General features: G+C 57.9%; 1 protein-coding gene across 1 annotated transcript; it reads right to left on the minus strand.

Moving 5' to 3' along the window:
* Positions 1-3619: 3619 nt before the first annotated feature.
* On the minus strand, positions 3620-13629 carry F7 (coagulation factor VII). The gene is made up of 8 exons (XM_063103439.1): positions 13560-13629; positions 10737-10897; positions 8363-8387; positions 8170-8283; positions 6599-6739; positions 5547-5656; positions 4844-4967; positions 3620-4215 (listed from the first exon to the last, which is right to left on the minus strand). The coding sequence occupies exons 1-8, from the start codon at positions 13627-13629 to the stop codon at positions 3620-3622; spliced, it is 1341 nt and encodes a 446-aa protein (XP_062959509.1).
* Between the last annotated feature and the right edge of the window lie 1745 nt (positions 13630-15374).

Consider the following 15374-nt stretch of genomic DNA (forward strand, 5'->3'; position numbering starts at 1 on the left):
CTGCGGTTTTCAGATGTTTACGTCTGACTCTCATTTGGTCCTTACAACCATGATGTATCATTTTCCCGTCTTTTTTTCCAGAACAGAAAACTGAGGCTTAGAGAGAGGTGAAGTGTGAGCAGAGGCCGTCGCGGGTCCACATGGGGATTGAGCCCGGACTCTTCGCCCAGCGCCCGGCTTTGAAACGGTCCTTTAGCTCAGGGCTGCTGTCCAGGGGGAATCGGGGTGCCTGGATGCAGGTGGCTCCTGTCACACAAGAACTTGGTCCCTGTACTGTCTCCTGCTTGTCAGGCTTGTCCCTGCCCCCACCGACTCCAGACTCAGCGACTTGGGGACGTGGAGGTGTCTTATGAACCTTCTGTGCCCATGAGGCTCTTACACACACTCTGGAAGGAGTCGCCCCTCCCCAGCGTGCCTGGAGGGACTGCTCTGTCAGGGGAAGCCCCCTCCTGATCTGCCATCCACAGGTCAGGGTGAACCGAGGCTGAGAGGGCCTCTGCAAGGAGGGGCCGGTGGGCAGAGGCTCTCAGCCCCCGTGGCAGACTGTGGACATGGACACAGGTGTGCGGTCCCAGGCATCCCTGGGACGATGGCTGCACATCCCTCGCTGTGCAGGTGGGCCGGGCTAGCGGGACAAGCACACCCTGAGCTGTCAGCGGCTTATCACAGTAAAGCTCATTTCTCACTGACATGCAGTCCAGGGGTCAGCCGGGGAGAGAAGGAGGCCGCTTGGACACTGAAGGGCCAGGATTGGGGGTCCTGCTGCTGGGCTTGTCCCTGCCGGGTGGGGGGCTGGGAAATATGGGTGTGCCCAGGGACAGTTGTTTAATACTGACAGCCTCTGTGGGATGTGTGGAAACTCACCTCTGGTTCTTATCCGTGAAAATCCCAGAACTAGGCTCTGCAAAGTGGCAGCTGTTTATTGTCCAATAAACATGTGGCCCTGGGAGTTGAGACCAGGGAAGGGTGAGTTAATATAGGTCTGTGACAGCGGAAAGCACCTCACCTCCCAGACGTGTCCCCATGCTGGCCATGCGACTCTGCGGGAGAGGTGTGTGTGTGCGCAGAGTGGGGTGCAGACCAGGTACTCTCCGAGCCCAGAAACCTCAGGCCCCCGAGCTTCTTGGCTGAACAGCCAGAAGAGTCGCTGGGATGTTGACACGAGGGTCTTGGGAATAAAAGACCAAATATCAGCCTGCGTGGCAAGTGCTCTGCCATCTGAGTGCTGGTGGGCGGGAGCGGGGCTCCTGACACCTTGTGCTCACTGCTGCCACATGCCACGTTGGGTCTGGCAGATTATTCCATTGTGTGGCCACTTGCACGTGGCCTCATGAGCACAGGGATTGTGCTGGTGTAGGGGGTGCCTGGCACACTGCAGGTGGTCAGTAAACATCACCCATGGGTACCTCACTGGGTGGTTGCTGCAAGCACCAGGCACTGCACACAGTCTGGGCCTTGGAAAGGGGCCCACATGGCGAGGCAGCAGTTGGGGCTGGGCTCCTGCCTCCCCTGGTTTCTCTGTGCCATGGTGTCACCTCGGGGCAGCCCGGTGTGTGGAGAGACCTGACCTGTGTGAGTGTGTAGGATGAGATGCTCATGGCAGACATGCAATCTCTGCGACCGAAGCCGAGGGGCAGCGCTGGCCTTGCGGGTGGGCCCCTTGTCTGCCTCCTTCCACCCTGGCCTGGGCCTCAGTGGCCACGGCCCCACTGTACTCCACCCCACCACTCACAGAAAGCAGGGCTGACCCACCATAGCCGGCACGTCAGCCCTCAGGGGTCCCCCAGACCCTCAATGAGGCCTCTCAGGGGCACCTCGCACCCAACTCACGGCAGCACTGTGGGGTGGGTGCCTGCGTTGACCACTGATGGTTGGGGAAACTGAGACCAGGCCAGTACTCTTCTCAGGACCCTACGTAGCTCTCCTTGTTTCTTCCTTAGGCAGGTCAGGTGACTCCCGGCCTGCCCCCTAGCCCCATCCCCGCTTCTTCCCAGGAGGAGGGGTCCTGCCAACTTTCATTTCCAAGAAGCCAGAGCAGCTTCCAGAGACTCAGTGTGTCTCGGTTGCAGAATTTCCCCCCAAATCTCTGAGGCATCTGTATGTTTACGTAGATGACAGGCCTTAGGCCCTCCCAGCCTCGTTCTACCTGCACTGATTTCATCCTCACGACAGGCATTGAGTGGGCTCCCATTTTATAGATGAGGAAACCGAGGCGCAGTGACTCAGTCAGGGTCAGACTCTTAATACAGGAGGCCCAACCCTGGTTGGCTCCATGGCTTGGGGAGATTGTTAAGAACACAGTCTGGCCAGTGTGTCCTGAAACTGAGAATGTTAAGGCTGTGGGTCAGGTGGTCTTTGTGGCCAGACGGTCTCTGTCACAATGTGGACGAGAAATAAACTAATAGGTGCATTCCAGGATGGCCTGGATCTAGCCCTCGGCCATAGTGTGCAGACCCTGGGTCGACTCTAAAGTCAAGGTTGATTTGTTGTCACCAAGACCAGCTCCTGGCACCCACCTCACAGTTGAGCACCACTGATGCCCCAGGACCACCAAATTTGCCAACTCCCGACTTCTCTGTATGTTTGAGTCTCACTCTTCCCCACAGAGGCCAAATGGTGGCCTTAGGTCAATCACCCTTGGGACTTGACAAGAGGGTAGCTGGCAGGGTCCTTCCCACGTGGATCCAGCCCTTCCAGGCAGGACCTGGGAACCTACATTTAGTGATGTGCCCCTGGTGATTCCAGGCAGGAGCCCCTGGGCCTCTTTGAGAAGCATCCTTGACAAGGGCCTTGGGGGTAGAGAACACCCAACCCCACAGGGTCCTGGGAGGTACAGACTTAAAACACCCAGGGATTTGGTTTTTAAAAAACAGCCCCCGTGTAAGCTCAATTCAGCGACACTGATAATTGTGAAAGACAAGAGCCTCTCGGGTGGGTGACAGCAAGGACTCACTCAACCAGATAGTGAACAGCCTGATGGACAGCAGACACAGCCAGGCAGTGGGAGGCGTCAGTGTTTACTGCGAGCCAAGGAAGCAGCCGGCAGCGTGTGCTGTCATGTTACGTTCAAAATACACATACAGGAGGATCTGGAAGGATATCTGCTGAAATGCATGGAAGATGCTTCTGATTGGTCTAAAATGAAGATGAAATACTTGCATAGGAAAGAAAAAACGAAAGCTGACAAGAGCCTTCAGAAGACAGCACACGTCGATGCGTGCTTCCGTGTGCGCATGCATGCACATGTGTGCGTGTGCACATCCGTGTGCGTGCCTCGACTGTCTACAGCAGTGAAGACAGAACAGCCCGACCATCAGCAGGGCACATGCAAGCTGGGCTGGGGCAGATGGGCAGGGGAGGCTGGGGTCTCGTCCCCAAGGTCTGTCTGCCTCAGTCTCTCACCTTCCTGTCCCTCTCAGTCTGTCCCTTATTAGTCTCCGGGTCTCGGGTCTCTCCGAGTCTCTGTTAGTGCACCCTCTCTCCCTCTCCCAGTCTTACCTCCCTCTCTCCCATCCCCACCCCAGGAAGTGCAGAAGAATCGAGGGGGTCTGGTGCCAGGACAGCTCTCAGCAGCAGCGGCTGTCTGGCTGCGGGGCAGGGCTGGGGCTGACATGCGGTGCTAGAGGAGGGGGGCTCGCAGGAGGGGGCCTGGGCGCAGCTCCGAGTCCATGAGCTTGCTCAGCCACTCCACATACTGGGAGACCCGGGTGTACACCCCGAAGTGGCCTGCAGCCGCACAGCCCTTGCCCCAGCTGACGATGCCCGTCAGGTACCACGTGCCCCGATAGCGGGTGGCATGGGGGCCGCCACTGTCCCCCTTGCAGGCGTCCTTGCTGCCGTCTGGGTAGCCAGCGCAGAACATGTTCTCCGTGACACGGGGGGAGTCGCTCCCCTTCTCCGACTGCTCCTCGCAGTCCTGGGTCATCAGCCGGGGCACCTCAATGGACATGAGCTCCAGGGCCGTGGCGCCCCGGTCCAGCAGCTGTCCCCAGCCGGTGACCCGCGAGAAGCGGATGTAGGCCAGCGTCCTCTCGGAGAATGTCCTCTCGGGCAGACACATGGGCACTACGTGGTCAGTGAGGGCCACGGGCCGTTGCAGGCGGAGCAGGGCGATGTCATGGTCCGTCATGCCCTGGACATAGCGGTCGGGGATGATGACTTGTGCCACCTGCCGCTCCTGCTCGTCTCCGTCCTTCTCGCTGAGGTTGTGCTCGCCTGGGAGGAAGCGGAACGCTCATGGCCATGTCCCCCTGTGCCCTGCCATGCCCTGCCTCGCCCCTCTCGCCCATTTCTGGGTCTGGAGCCTCTTCTGGGACCAGGCAGGGCCTGCATCTGACCCCCAGGGTGGCCAGGCTGAGCCCCCCTGGTAACAGCTGGTGGGCCATGTAGGAGGGTGTGAGCTGGGGCTGAACCGGGAACCTGGGGTGTTGAAGGCCGGTGAGGAAGGGCTGTCAGCCTGGGGCAGCTGTGGGTGGAGGAGAGGAGAGGGTGCCCAAACTCTCCAGTTCTTCCCAGACCAGGCCCGACCTTCCTTGGTGTCCTTTTCTTGCCCATAAACCCACCAGAAGAGGCCCTGCCCCACGGGCAGGTCCCAGGGAGGCCCACAGGGGCCCTGGGGGTTGCCTCCTCCGCAGGGCTCCTGGCCCACATGGGGCAGCGTGGGCAGAGCCGCCTCCCCCACCCCAACTCATTTCACATTTTACTTGGGAGCAGGAGCAAGGCTGAGAGGATGGTGGCCACAGTGGCCCCTTTCTGGAGATGTCACTGGGTCCTGGCCTGGAGCCTCAATCCTCTGGGCAACATGCTCCCAGAACCCTCCCGGTCACAGGCAGGACACACATACCCAGCACCACTGTCATGTTCTTCCAGCTCTTTATCTTGTCAAAGCAGTGGGCAGCCGAGACCACCCAGCTGGTATCGAGCAGGGTCCCCCCGCATAGCAGTGCCCCGTTCAGAGTCAGCAGGGCCTGAGCAAGGGCACAAGGATGCTGGAGGTCACGTGCTGTCTGTCCTCAGTTCCCTGGTGACTTACCTCCCTGTACCCCGAGGGACCAGTGGTGATACGAAATTTGCTTCTAAAACCGTAAGCTGTTGGGACCTGGGTCTAGCAGGCGGCCGCCCAGCTGAGGTGCTCTCTTGGGCCCTGGCCTGGCTGTGGACATGCCCGTGCTGGAGTCCACTGTGCACCTCCCAGGACCATCACATAACTGTGGCCCAACGGCCCTGATTTTGCAAAGCTCAGGCAAAGACCTGCCGCAAGAGTTAGCGTGAGAACAAGACGAGACAGTGCTGGCAGAGCTCCGAGCATGGGCCTTGCACGGAGGAGACCCTCAACAAATGCCATTGTCTCTTCTTCCTCCCCTGCCCCCAGGGGAGGAGGATGCTGCCGAGCTGGGGGCGGGATGGGCTGACCTTGCCCTTCCCCTCGAGGGCTGCTGATCAGCTCCTGCGAAAGCTCCAAGTCCCTCAGGACCAGAGATCCCAAAGCCAGGGGACACCGGGGCTGGAAACTGGGTTGGCACAGGCCTGGGCCAGGGAACCCTTACCTGCCACGGACACTCCCCTTTGGGGCACGCCCTGCCCCCCACAATTCGGCCTTGGGGGTTGCTGGCATTTCTTTTTTCCAGGATAGGTATTCTTCCACACGGGTATTCAACTGTGGGAAACAAAGTCAGCAGGATGTGGAGACTTATGAGGGCGAATGTGGGCAGAGGTGTGGAAGCTCCTGCATCTGAGGGGCCCCCAGGCTGAGGTGGGGCTGTGGCAAGGTCCCCAGGGCAGGAGCCACGGGGCAGGGCCTCCACTGGGCCTGGCTGGTGGAGCCCGGCCACAGGGAGCAGGACAGGCAGGACCAGTTCTGGAGGGGACAGAGGGCGTGACTTCTGGGAAGTGAGTTCTTGTTTTTCAAAGGGAAGGAGATGCACTGCTCAAAGTTTCTAGAAGGTGAGTGGTGCTCCATCTAAAGATGAGCCACCATTGCAAACAACGGTGCTGGTATATGGACCCTGCTCGTAGTTTCTGGTCTGCCCCAATAAAGTCCAGAAAATAAAGCATTTAGAGGTGGCAGGCTGGTCTTCATGCTTTTGGGACTAGCCTGGGCGTGTCCACTCTGAGGAGACGCGGTGACTTTGGGGTGCCCCCCTCTTTGCAACTGCAACCTCGCTGGTTCGAGGTTGGTTTGGAGATACTTCCATTTTCCTAAAGGCACATACTTTAAAAAGTTTTGGAATCCAGAATTGTGCGGCGGTCAGTGCAGACACAGGGTGTGTCAGTGTAGGTTTGTGAACCCAGCAGAGGTCGCACCAGCGGGAGTTGGAAGTGGACACAGCCTCAGTTGGCTCCCTGGCCTGCCTAGAACGTGCGGGGGCCCGAGACCACCGGGGCCTGCCCCCAGGGTGCCTGCTGGTCCTGGTGCCCCGGCCCGCTCTCCACCCTTGTCCTCCTCGCACCTCGCGGGCAGCCAGCGTGGAGCAGACGCCCAGCAGACGTTAAGCCCCTGTCCCCTCCTCTTTTAGCCAACAAGACACCTGCAGCAGGACGTGGATTGAGGACTGATCATCTGGCCCACGAGACAGCAAGCAGACCCCGGAGCCCGCACCTGTGGGCGCACAGGACACCCCGTCGGCCAGCAGCTTGTACCCCTCATGGCACCAGCAGGAGCGTGTAGCCTCCGTGTTGTCACTGCAGTACTGCTCACAGCCACCATTCTCATTTACACACATCAGCTGGTCTTTCTTATCTGGGGACAGGAAGGGGACAGCCTGAGAGGGGCCTCCGTGGGGTCAGCGAAAACCAGCCCCAGCGGCAGCTGTTCCCAGGGCCAGCAGCAGGTTCTGCTTGAAAGATGGCACCCAGCTGAGGGCTGCAGAGCCTGAGCTTGGTGCCACCTCCTCTGTAGATGGATCCAGAATGATGAGATCTGGAGGTGGGGGTCACACATGGGCAGCCCAGCTAGCAGGGGAGCAGGGCTGGCTGCAGAGGCATTTGGGGGTGCCAGCCTAGTGTGTGGCAGCCTCCAGAATTATCCCCCTTCCCGGCAGCTGATGAGAGAAGTAATAGTCCCTTGGGGTCAGTAAAAGTGTCCACTTGCATCAGAGACCTGGTCGCTGAGAGGGCCAGAGAGCTGAGGAGGCTCTGCAAGGTGGCCCTCGTGCCCCATGAGCCAGACAGTCGGTCCCAGCGTAGGCCGTGGACTTGGACAGAACACAAAGAAAGTCAACCTGGCTTTGCTTGGTGTGGGAGGGGCAGTTGGCTCAGTGTGTAAACCCAGGGCTCCCAGGGCAAGGCCTGTTCTGAGAGGCCCACAGCAAGGCTGTTGAGCACTGGGGCTGAGCTAAGATGCGGAGGCTTCTAGGCCATGTAGCCAGCAGGAAGCCTCTCCTTAGTGGTTCCTTCACTCCATCTGGCTCTGTTCTGCTCAGAGCAAGGTGGCTGTGGCCCAGAAAAGCCCTTTCAGTATAAGAAGGCACACTTGTATGGGAAAGGATTAACCTTGCCCCAGCTCCTGCGAGGTGGCCTTTAAGCCCTTGGAACATCCTGCCTGACCTGCAGGACTTGGGCCACACCAGATGTCTAGCTAACAATGTGATGTCTGGCAGGGTCTCGAGCCACACGTATCAATCAACTTGGTCCCCAGAGGCGTGGAGGCTGAGGCCAGCCACAGAGGGGTCATCTATGTCTACATGGCTGAGCCCAATTAAATATCTGGACACTGAGGCTCCAGGGAGCTTTCCATGTCTTGTCACACATCGTTCTGTCTACATGACTCCACTGGGAGAGGATAAGTAGAAGCTCACACCTGGGCCTTTTGCAGATTTTAAGCTGCATCCTTTGCTGTAATAAGCTGTAGCTGTGAGTATATCAGCCTTCAGCAAGTGTGGGACTGGGCAGTGACACAGCCTGTCTTGCCTGGGCCTTCTCAGGCCAATCAGTTTCCTAGGCTGGGAGCCCATCAAGGCTGAGAATCAGAAACTTAGAAGCCCGGATGAAAGATCTTCAGGTTAGAAGGGCCTTCAGGGTCACCTAAATCAACTTCTACCAGGGCTGCAGCCAGGCTGGGCCAGTCCCCACACCTGACCACAAGCACTGTGCAGCTCAGTGGCCAGGCTATCTCCCATCAGCTCCCTGGGGCCCTCTTTGCAAGCTACAAGTCAGGAAGCCTGGCCTCACTGGTCTCACAGTTCCGGCCCTCGAAGTCATCAAGGCAGAAGCAGACATAGGACTGGAGCTGGTCCTCACAGGAACCCCCATTCTGGCACGGATTTGAGGCACACTGGTCCCCATCTGTGGAGTTACTTGGTGTTAGTATGCTGAGGAAAAGCTCAGGCAGGGCGAGATCAAAATGGGCCATTCACCTACTCACCATTATAAGAAATCCAGAATTGCTTCTGAGGGAACAAGAGAGGAAGCCACATTAGATCCACGTTCACTAGAAGCAACCACTGACAGTATCCACGGAGTGAACTGACAGGCTGCGGCAGGGTGGGGAGGGGCTGTTGACCTGGGCCCTAGCGATGGCTTCAGGAAGCCAGATTTTCCTCTGCAGACGAGGTGGTTTCATCTGGAGGGGAAATTCTTCAAATCTCCCCCCACCCCAGGACATCTAAGGCCACCAGAGGCCACGTATTTCCCTCTCCCAAGTCAGAACACTCGTTCCAGCCCTGACTCTGCCACCTCCAAGCTGTGAGCCTGGAAAAAGACACACATGCTCTGCAACACATCTCCTCTGATGGGGTGTCGTGCACACGCGGGGCTGATACCAGGAGGAGGTGCGGTAACAGATGTAAAGCATTTCATGAAATGTAAAGGGCTCCGTCGCTAAAACTGATCGCTGAAGTAACTTATGGCCAACTGCACTTAAACTCACCGGGATGCTGTGAGAACAAAACAGATGAGAAATGTTGAAAATGCTGTCAAAAATAAGAGGTACTAAACCGCATGGAGTAACCATACTCAATTTGCCTAGAAAGGGTCATGTTAGCCTCTGTCTCAAGAACCTGACTTCCTGGTGACTGTGATGCACCCTGTGAGTGTGGAGGGTCCCATGTGCGTGAGGTGTGGGGTCCTGTGAGTGTGAGGTTTGAGGATCCTGTGAGTGTGAGGTGTGAGGTCCTGTGAGTGTGAGGTTTGAGAGTCCCGTGTGTGTGAGGTGTTGGGTCCTGTGAGTGTGAGGTGTGAGGTCCTGTGAGTGTGAGGTGTGAGGTCCTGTGATTGTGAGGTTTTGGGTCCTGTGAGTGTGAGGTGTGAGGTCCTGTGAGTGTGAGGTTTTGGGTCCTGTGAGTGTGAGGTGTGAGGTCCTGTGAGTGTGAGGTTTTGGGTCCTGTGTGCGTGAGGTGTGGGGTCCCGTGTGCGTGAGGTGTGGGGGTCCTGTGAGTGTGAGGTGTGAGGTCCTGTGAGTGTGAGGTTTTGGGTCCTGTGAGTGTGAGGTGTGAGGTCCTGTGATTGTGAGGTGTGAGGTCCTGTGAGTGTGAGGTTTTGGGTCCTGTGAGTGTGAGGTGTGAGGTCCTGTGAGTGTGAGGTTTTGGGTCCTGTGTGCGTGAGGTGTGGGGTCCCGTGTGTGTGAGGTGTGGGGTCCTGTGAGTGTGAGGTGTTGGGTCATGTGAGTGTGATGTATGGGGGTCCTGTGAGTGTGACATATGGGAGTCTTGTCAGTGTGAAATCTTGGGTCCTGAGTGTGAGGTGTGAGGTCCTGTGAGTGTGAGGTGTGAGGGTCTTGTGACTGTGACATAGGGGGGTCCCGTGAGTGTGAGGTATGGTGTCCTGTGGGTGTGAGGTGTGAGGTCATGTGAGTGTGACGTAGGGGGGTCCTGTGAGTGTGAGGTGTTGGGTCCTGTGAGTGTGAGGTGTGAGGGTCCCGTGAGTGTGAGGTGTTGGGTCCTGTGAGTGAGTGTGAGGTGTGAGGGTCCTGTGTGTGTGAGGTGTTGGGTCCTGTGAGTGTGAGACATAGTGTGAGTTTGGGCTGGTGAGGAAATTGTCACGACTAGAGTGAACAAGGAGCCAGCAATCCCAGTGTGGCCACTGCAGGAACTGTGACCTGGCTCCTGTCTTTGCCTCCAAAACCCTGAGCCCTCTCTACCACCATCACGTGACCCACACTTCTGGTGAGGATGTTCAAGGGAAATGTTTAAAAGAAAAGGAAAATGTTCCAAATGCTTAAATATGCATCTTTCGAAGAGTGAAACCAGGAATGACAACAACTCTATCCGTAAGGCCCGAGTGTGACAGAGGAAGCTGTTTCCCTCCGTGTGGCTCCTCACGCGTTTTCCGAGGGGCCACCAGAGCGCATGGCCGTGACAGGCTTGCCTGGCAGTTGCCACCACTTGCATTCTGCCACCGGCACTTCCCTGATGCATGGGCAGCCCTCGATCCTGAGGGGACCTGGGGACACATCAAATCCGCTTTTTGAATTATATTTCTGATGTAGAAATTAGCATTCGTGGTGTGGCTGACAGTAGGGACAGTGTGCCTTGGAGGATGTCCCTGGAACAGCAACAGGTAGGGAACATGGCAGAGGAAAGTGAAGTCGTCCTCGGGGCAAAGTGACCCGACAGGGAGGGCTGTGCACGCGAGGCTGCTGGCACGCAGGGCCGCCGTGTGTTCCCTTGTGCTGGAGCTCTCGCCATCGCAGAAATCGTGGAGCAGGGGACTCCACGACAGAGGCGCGGCCCCAAATATCCCCTTGCTGCCTCTCACGGCCTCTGTGCACCCACCCAGGGTGCCCTCGAGGGCAGACTCACTGTCCTGTCCTCGTTCCTGAAGATCTCCCGCGCCTCCTCAAACGAGCACTGCTCCTCGTTGCACTCTCTCTCCAGCGAGGCCGGCCGCAGCTCCTCCAGGAACGAGTTGGCGCGCCTCTGCCTGTGCAAGACGCTGTGGGCTTCCTCCTGGGTGATGAAGACTGAGAAGTGGAAGGTCCATGAAACACTCGCAACTCGCCACGCCAAGATGGCACGGAAACCACCCACACCATCCCGTCCCGCTCAGCGATGGGACGCACACGGTCCTGTCTAATCTGAGCCGTAGGAAGTGCTCAGGGCCACAGAGAACGTGCTGCCTACAGGCCTGGCTGAATGTGAAACTGGGTGTGCTCTTCCAGGGGTAGCTGGTGACAGGCAGCACGGCACAACCTTCCGTACAAGTACATGGCAATACACTCATGAAATTTAATTTAACACCTTCATCCTTTCCGACCCGGTCGCTTTACTTCTAGGAATTCATCTTAAGGAAATCCTCGGAGGCTTGCACAAAAACAGCCGTACGGGAGCTACTGATGACAGTCATCTGAAGCAACTCGATGGCATCCTGTGTGCCAGCAAATATATGCTTAAGAGGACGTGATGTCAAGCGAAAAAGGGGAAAAAATATACACCGAACAGTCCCTTTTGTTGGCACACAAAATGTATATATGAACACATGCATAAATACACATCATTAAAAGAACATACATAAAAATGTTAACTTTGGGGATTAAACGTTATTCTGTTCCAAAATTGACATGTGTAACTGCTGTCGGCAAAGTGCATGTGGATTTCTCTGCGTTCCTTTGTCTGTCTCAGGAGCCCCCTCTCTGTTCTCACATTTGGAGAGTCCAGGCTGCTTTGCGGTTTGGTCCTCCGGCTCTCTCCTCCCACCCGGTCCACCCCAAGCCTCGTGGCACATGGTCGTCAGTCTCTCTCTTTCCCTGTGCGACCATGCTCTTGAAGGAACATTCGTCCCATTCCGCGAGTGGTACGTTGTTCACCTTTACTCTTGGGCCCATGGCCCTCAGTCCTGTGCACCTGCTGCCTTCGCTGGTCTCACATCGGGCCCTCCGCTGCACCGGGGTTCCTACTTAGCTCCAGACCTCCTCTGAGTCCCTGGGACAGACAGCAGAGCACCTGATGGTCACTTGTAGGTAACCAGTGTCCCCATTTTGCTTATGAGGAAAGTGAGACTGGTGAGGCTTGGAATTCACCAAGGACACCCGGGTGGAGGCAGTCCTTGCAGTCTGAACGTGTGGAGCTGGAGGATTGTTTAGGGGACCCCCGTAGGTGTGGGGAGCATATCCTGGAGAGAGTGTGGAGATGGAGCGAGGATGTTGTGTTGTTGAAGGTTGCAGGGAGGTGGACATCAGCAGCGTGAATGTGGCCAGGAAAGCTGGCCGTGTCCTCGGGGCAGTTGCTGCTGGGGACCATGGGCCAGGGACTGTACAGCGTGGGGCTGGGCGGGAAGAGGAGCTGCGAACAGAGCCAGCTCCCCGGGGAAGCTGGGAGGGCATGGGGACGGGGCGCTGGAGGGGCAGGGGGTCTGCTCACGGGACGAGGTGCTCATGGCCCCTCTGTGCGGAAGGTGGGTTCAGCCCCCAGGAAGTTGTGGGAGCTCAGCAGGAGTGGCCCCTGAGGAGGGGAGGGAATGGAACTCAGGTCACGTCATGGAAGTGAGGGGAAGCCAGGGCAGGGGAGGAAGCAGAGGCGGCAGCCACAGGGCCATGGAGGGCCAGGGACACCTCACGTCTTTTTCTTTTAAATCAGAGGGATTTTCGCATGTCTTCTTTCCTGGGGAATCCATCAGGTTTGGAAGGAGAGGTTGAGGACATGGGCAGGGCACATGGGAGTCAAGGTTCCCAGGAGGCAGGAGACACAACGCAGAGTCCTTGCGGGGAGCCTTGCCCTGGGCCGGTGGTGGATGGGCTGGAGCGCAGGAGCCTCTCATGTCACTGGCAGCTGCGGGGACACGCCACTAAAAGCCAGGGCCTGTTCAAGCTGAACCATGAACCCTTGCGCAAAAGCAAATCTGCACCAGAGAAGCTCTCAGAGGGCCAGAGGTAAATTGGACAATTGCAGAGAATATGGAAAGGGCAGAATAGAACAAAGAAGGTAAAAATTGTCAGCAACGCTGTCCCTCTTCTGTCCCGAAGAAGGATGGCCTGGGCGCTAGCTAGTCTCACCTCGGAGTGGCAGGCTCACTGCAGATGCCAGCTCACTCCTGGCTATGGGACTGGAAGGGCCACGCTACTAGACTTTGAAGGAAGGACGGCACTGGCAGTGATGTGGCTGCCACTAGATGCTGGATGTCAGAGGGCAGTGGCTTCTGCTGCCGTGAGGGCTCCCAGAGGTAATGCGCGTTCCCGTGTCCCTCAACAACACCAGGCCTCGGTGTCCCAAGTGGGGAAGGGAGGGTGGCCATGGCTGCAAAGCCGAGTGGTGAGCAGGGAGCGCAACCGGTACCCCCGCACTGTCCCCGGAGCCCAGAGCAGCAGAGTGAGCTGCAGCCATGCCCTGTGCGGCCCCAGGTTCCCTGCGCTTGTCCGACTCCATGGGGAGGTGCCCAAAGGAGGGCAATAAGCACCCCTGCTCCTAAAGGTTTTACAAAAAATAACCCACCAAAGTTTGTGCCATCAAGGACGGTGCCTGGACGCTGGTGTATGGAAGAAAAGTAGATCAAATTGGAACCGCCAGCAGATGGCCCTGGATAATGGGAGTGCCCAAGCCATGGCAAGGCTTGGCACCCAGCTCAGAACTGGCTCCAAACAGCCCGGTGCCCCTCTCACCAAGTCCACCCGAACCCCCTCCTGGACGTACCTGCAGCCAGAGATCCCTGAAGCCCGAGCAGAAAGCAGAGGAGGCCCAGCCCGCGGGCCTGGGGACCCATGGCGAAACCTCAGCGGGCTGCTCTGGCGTGTTGACATTCCAGACGGGGACAGGCAGGCGGGCAAAGTTCTCGGCCTCAGAGGGCGAGAGGGGGCTGGGGGAGGGGTGAAGGCGTCCTCAGCCCTGGCTGAGAGCTGCGCTCGGTCAGCGAGTGCCCATGAGAGCGCTGGTGCCCGGCAGTGGTGCTCGCAGGGGGTGGAGGGCAGGCCTGTGGGCCCGGAGCCCGGCTGGGCCCGCACGCAGCCCTGGGCTGAGTGTCCCGCACAAAGTCTCCAGGTGCAGTCTGCAATTCCAAAGCCCTTGCAACACTGGACGGTAAACTGGGAAAACCGATTTAAACCACAGGGAAAACGTCCTACCCATAGTAATAGCACCAATAGGCAGGGAGTGTATTTTGGGTGTGGATGAGAGTGTTTGATTTGCAGAGAAGCCGCAGAGGAGACGGGCCTGTCCGTGCCGTTCCTCGCATGGGACGCCTGGTCCCTCAGGTGAGTCAAACAGCCTCACCGAGAAGCACAGGAGGAGGGACGCTCTGCCCCTCAGCTGGGCCCCCTCCTGCAGACGGCACCCCCATGCCTGGGCCAGCCACAAGCTGGGGTGACCAACGACCCTGGGTACCCAGGGACAGAGGGATTGTCGGGGTGTGGGCTTCCCGTGCTAAGATGAGGGCTCTCCCGGAACACTGGGATTGACGGCACCCTGGCCTCCCGGGTGCTTGAGTGGGCCCGGGCAGAGCTGCTGCCGTAAAGACCCCTTAGAGAACCGGGGAATTCCTGTGCAGGCCTGACCTGGCTGGCGAGCCTGACCTCCAGCTTCCCTCCGCTGGAGGGAGACACGCGATCCTGCACTTCAGCCACACCTAGCACAGGCCACACAGCTAGAGAGAGACAGGAAAGCAGCTCCCCTCCACCCGCCTCCACCCGCCTCCACCCCCTCCTTGTACCTCTACCCCCTCTGCTGACCTCCATCTCCCTCCATCGACCTCTATCCCCCTCCATCGACCTGCTCCTCTCTCCATTGACCTGCACCCCCACTTTATTGACCTGAACCCTTGACCCCTCAACCTCCATCCCTCTCCATAGACCTGCACCCCAACCTGTCTCAAGATGCCACCTGAAGTCCTTTGCTCACTGCTGACTGTGTCTGGGGTCCAGGAAGCAGAGAGCTTGGTGAGGTTCCAACAGGAAGCATTTTCCCTTCTACCAAGTGCAGCTGAATCCCCTTTTGAATTCTCTGACAATATCTATCTCAGGGTGGTCTCTTAGCTCTTGCTGTAATTTTAAACTTCAAAATAGCTGGTCCATTTGTCAAAAAGCTCAAAGGTCATGTGCAGCTCAAATCTGATCCCCTCCCCTCTCGGCTGTGTCAGCCACTAGGTGACTCCAGGGACACGGAGAAGGGGGTGATGTCTTACCCCTTCCAGCTTTACCCAAGAGTGGAGGCCTGCCTGGTGCTCTGTAGCTCTCCTCTTGGGGGCTTCAAGTCAGAAGTCTTCAACCCTTCCTGGCAGCAGAAGTTTCTGGGGAATGCCAGCAACCAGGTGCAGAGCCCCCTGAGAGATGCAGCTCCTCGTGGCCTCAAGGGCTGGCACAGGCCCTTCAGGTGATGGACCCTTCCCTGAAGGGAGGCAGGTGGCAAGAGCTGGGTTCTCTTGCCTGGCTCTCTGGCCATCCCAACTGTCTCCCTGTGGCCAGTGTCCCAGCAGCGGCTCCTTGAGGGCACAGGTGTGAGGAATCCCACCTGGGC

This window comes from Cynocephalus volans, chromosome 7 (genome assembly GCF_027409185.1).
Source record: "Cynocephalus volans isolate mCynVol1 chromosome 7, mCynVol1.pri, whole genome shotgun sequence".
Classification (NCBI taxonomy): Eukaryota; Metazoa; Chordata; class Mammalia; order Dermoptera; family Cynocephalidae; genus Cynocephalus; species Cynocephalus volans.

What these genes read in the sequence shown, in the direction of transcription:
- F7 (XM_063103439.1), bottom strand. Translation starts at nt 13,629, where the DNA reads ATGGGTCCCCAGGCCCGCGGGCTGGGCCTCCTCTGCTTTCTGCTCGGG. An exon ending in TCAGGGATCTCTGGCTGCAG is followed by an intron (nt 10,898 to 13,559) that starts GTACGTCCAGGA and finishes TCCACTTCTCAG; the next exon opens with TCTTCATCACCCAGGAGGAA. An exon ending in ATTCTGGATTTCTTATAATG is followed by an intron (nt 8,284 to 8,362) that starts GTGAGTAGGTGA and finishes GTAACTCCACAG; the next exon opens with ATGGGGACCAGTGTGCCTCA.